Source organism: Narcine bancroftii, chromosome 3 (assembly GCF_036971445.1).
Source record: "Narcine bancroftii isolate sNarBan1 chromosome 3, sNarBan1.hap1, whole genome shotgun sequence".
In the NCBI taxonomy this organism is placed as follows: domain Eukaryota; kingdom Metazoa; phylum Chordata; class Chondrichthyes; order Torpediniformes; family Narcinidae; genus Narcine; species Narcine bancroftii.
Window position 1 is genome coordinate 325311307 of NC_091471.1, and position 3754 is coordinate 325315060.

Genomic DNA, 3754 nt, shown 5'->3' on the forward strand with positions numbered 1-3754 from the left:
GCAGGCCATTCGGCCCACGAGCCTCTGCCACCTATTGACCGACAACTCCCGGGACATTTTAACAAATACGAGGAAACCGGAGCCCCGGGTAAAACCCACACAGACACGGGGTTGAGAGTGGGGAAGAGAAGAGCGTACAACCTTCTCACAGACAGCACGGGATTCGAACCTGGTCCTGGTCGCTGTTATAGCATTACGGTAACCGTTCCGCCCTGTGCCTTGTGCTTTCACACACACATCCCGATGTCTCGACTCACATGCAACGCGAGGCAGTGATGAGGAATTGGAAAGAGTCCGCAACTAAGACTGGTGCGAATTGATGTGTGCGTTGAACTTGAATCTCAAGCAGTTTACGGGAAACACGGACCCACGCGTCTGGGTAAAGTTTTCAGAACGTGACATCAACAAGAGGGGCCGAGGCGCTAATGCATTCAGTCAAATAAAGAGGAATCCGCTGCTGGTCGGAACGAAAACGTTTGATCGTTCATTTTTCTCCCAGCAATGCTGCTCGACCCGCTGAACTCCTTCAGCAGATTAATTTGGCACCAACATCTTGCTTAGTGTTACCATGACCATAGAACCATGGAACACCACAGAAACTGGCCCCTTCGGCCCTTCCATTCTGTTCCGACCCATTTTTTTGCCCAGTCCCACTGACCTGCACCCAGACCATACCCCTCCAGACTTCTACTATCCATGTACCTGTCCGAATTCATCTTCAATGTTAAAAATGTGCCCGCATTCATCACTTCAGCTGGTAGCTGGTTCCACCACTCTCTGTGTGAAGAAGTTCCCCCTGAACTTGGACAATAGATTTAATCTGCCTATCCCCCTCATAATTTTAAATACCTCCATCAAATCTGCGCTCCAGGGAATAAAGTCCTAACCTGTTTAACCTTACGTCTCTTGACTCAGTGCGCTGTCCCATGCGTCGTCCGCCTTGTTCACCATCCCCTCCCTTGCGAAATGCAGTTGTTATCATGTAGGCCTGGACCAGGCACCAGGTCGCTGAATCAAAGGCTGTGCTGTCGGCCCTCCTCTGCCTCGGGATCTGCGTGAGTGGAAGCATCGGGATGTGAGGTTGTGCCTGAAGGCTCTGCATCTGTTCGAATCCATCGCCGCCCTGTTGCTCTCCCGCTGACAGGGAGCGGATGAATGAGGCTCTATTTATTGGATCGATGCCGCCACCTGGCGTCCCTGCATTCAGCATGAGAAACAGATGCCTCGAGGTCAGCTGAGCCATCGCTCACTGACTCTTGTTCGTCGCTTGCGCTCCCCTGCCCCTTCCACTTGCACAGCGATGTCATCCAGATCAGGTCTGCAACCCACCATAGAATGTGCACGCACTCCCCAACCACTGGAGAAGAACTGAGGCCCGAAACGTCCGATGCCTGTCCCTTTCCGTCGCCGCCAGGTGAGTTCCCACCTCTGCGTGTTGTTCTAATCCTCCAGCAGCTGCAGTCTCCTTCATCGCCTGCTTCTTCCGTCAATCCGAAGTTTGAAGCGATCGATGTATCCACCACGGTTTGTGTAACGGTTCGAGCCACGCTGCGACCGAATCCCGCGCTGACTGGAAGGAGTTTTTACCGTCTCCCCGTGTCTGCGAGGGTTTTCCGCGGGGGCTCCAGCTTCTTCCCACCGTTCAAAATGTACGGGGAGAGTAAGTTAATTGGGCGGCGCGGGGTCGTGGGCCGAAATTGCCTGTTACCGTGCTCTATGCCTAAATTTCAATTTCAAACTCTCACTTTGGCTCCCGTGTGTGATCGGTAATATATCTACTCCCGTTCTCTCTCTTACAGCCAACTTGGTGGCCATCGTGATCCTGTCCCGGGGGAAGTGCGGTCTCTCCGGGTCTGTCACTTGCTACGTGGTGGGGATGGCCGTGGCCGATCTCCTGGTCGTTTTCTCCGACGTTCTGCTGAGGTGGACAGTGGACCTGCATTTCCCGCCCACGTTCCTCTATATCACCCCCGTCTGCTGTCTCAAGATGTGGCTGATCTTTGCCGTGACCGTGACCTCCGTCTGGCTGACTGTCGCTTTCACCTTTGACCGGTTCCTCGCCATTTGCTACGAGAACCTCAAGGCCAAATACTGCACCGAGAGAACGGCGGCGGTGGTGATCGGAACAGTGAGTGTGCTGAGCTGCCTGGAGACAACACCGTGGGGCATCATATATGAACCTATAAAAGTTGTTGGCAGTATTCCCTGGGGTTGTGCCCTGAAACAAGCCTTTATGGCCTCTCCCGTCTGGTCGACATTTGACATGTTTCACCGCATTTTAACTCCTTGTGTCCCGTTCTTTCTAATCCTGCTGCTCAACACTCTGACGGTCAAGCGGATTTTAGTGGCGAGCAGAGTCCGCAGGTTGCTCAGGGGCTGCGGCAACGTGGAGAACGAGAAGGACCCGGAGATGGAGAACCGAAGGAGATCCATTGTTTTGCTTTTCAGCATCTCCGGTAGTTTCCTGTTGTTGTGGGTGACGCAGGTGGTGTTTTACTTCTACCGACGAATTTCCAAAGAGTATGTATATAGTGCCTACGATCCCCGTTTCATCACCGAGAACGCGTCAGGAATGTTGCAGCTTCTCGGTTCCTGCACCAACACGTGCATTTACACCGTGACTCAGAGCAAATTCAGAGAGGAGCTAAAGAACGCGGTCAAATACCCGCTGCGTCGGATCAGGAAATTAGTTACATCAGGCGAATAAATCGTGCCATGTTTTTCTCCTACACCAGCTACGGCAGAGAAATTGGATCGTGTTCAACCCACAGCTCTGCCGCCGACGTCGCCCCATCCTCGCCCACTCTCGATGACCAAGAGACCCTCCAACCACTTCTTCGCGAGTCACATTTCCTCCCCTTCTCTCTTCCTAGGACAGATATTCAACTGGAGCCGCTCACTCTGTTTTCATGTCGACAGGTGTCGTCTGATCCTGAACTTTGGACTTTCTGAATACATCTGGCTTGTTCCAAGTTTTTTTTCTCTGCCGTCTACTATCACCAACGGTGATCTTTCCCACACCACCTGGTATTCTCGTTCGCGTTGCGTTGATGCCCGTCCATCTCAAGAAACCACAGAGAGAGAGAGAGAGATACACGCTACTATATATTTTCTTCTACTCAGGATATGTAACTATGATTAGTGTTACAAAGATTTAGCCAAAAACCCTGCAGATAATACCTGTAAGTGGTGGCAAGACCCTCTCCCTCGCGCCTCTCTCTCTCTCTCTCGCTCCGTCCGCATCAGTGACAGTGATCTCTCAGTGACCAACCATTTAATTTCTGCTCCCCAATCGTGTTGACAGGTCTGACCTTGGCACGATTGTCAAACCATCAGGGCCCCTATATGGACGGAACAACAACCAATATTCGGATGGCATTAACAGCCACGTCTCAGTTTCTATACGCCTACTCTTCCTTGTCCTCTGTCTCCTTTCCTCTTCCTGCCCGCCCCCCCCCCCCCACTTGTTGGCTGGTGTCCCTTATCCACCTATTACCATCTGTCTGTGAGACTGTGCTCCTCCCCTCCCCCCCCCCCCCCCCACCCATTGCGTTCAGGCGCCTGCAAACCGCTTTGCCCACACCTTGATGAAGGGCTCAAGCTCGAAACGTTGGTTTGCTACATAAAGGACACTGTTTGCCATGTTGACTTTTTCCATCATTGTGTTTTTATTTCAAACACGGGCAGATTTTCATGATTTACATACTGGGAAGTCAACAGAGTGGCCTATAGGGAAAGGGGTGGTTCGATCGTC

At 52.2% G+C, this 3754-nt stretch overlaps 1 protein-coding gene across 1 annotated transcript; it reads left to right on the top strand.

Annotated features, from left to right (window-relative positions):
* The first annotated feature begins 1335 nt into the window (after nt 1–1335).
* Nucleotides 1336–2707, top strand: LOC138756868 (probable G-protein coupled receptor 139). Its single transcript, XM_069923262.1, has 2 exons — nt 1336–1660; nt 1800–2707. The coding sequence occupies exons 1-2, from the start codon at nt 1336–1338 to the stop codon at nt 2705–2707; spliced, it is 1233 nt and encodes a 410-aa protein (XP_069779363.1).
* The last annotated feature ends 1047 nt before the right edge of the window (nt 2708–3754 follow it).

Bases quoted from the DNA above. Each gene is read 5' to 3' on its own strand.
- LOC138756868 (XM_069923262.1), top strand. From the start codon at position 1,336: ATGTGCACGCACTCCCCAACCACTGGAGAAGAACTGAGGCCCGAAACG. The intron at 1,661-1,799 runs GTAAGTTAATTG...TCTCTCTTACAG, and splicing joins GTTCAAAATGTACGGGGAGA to CCAACTTGGTGGCCATCGTG.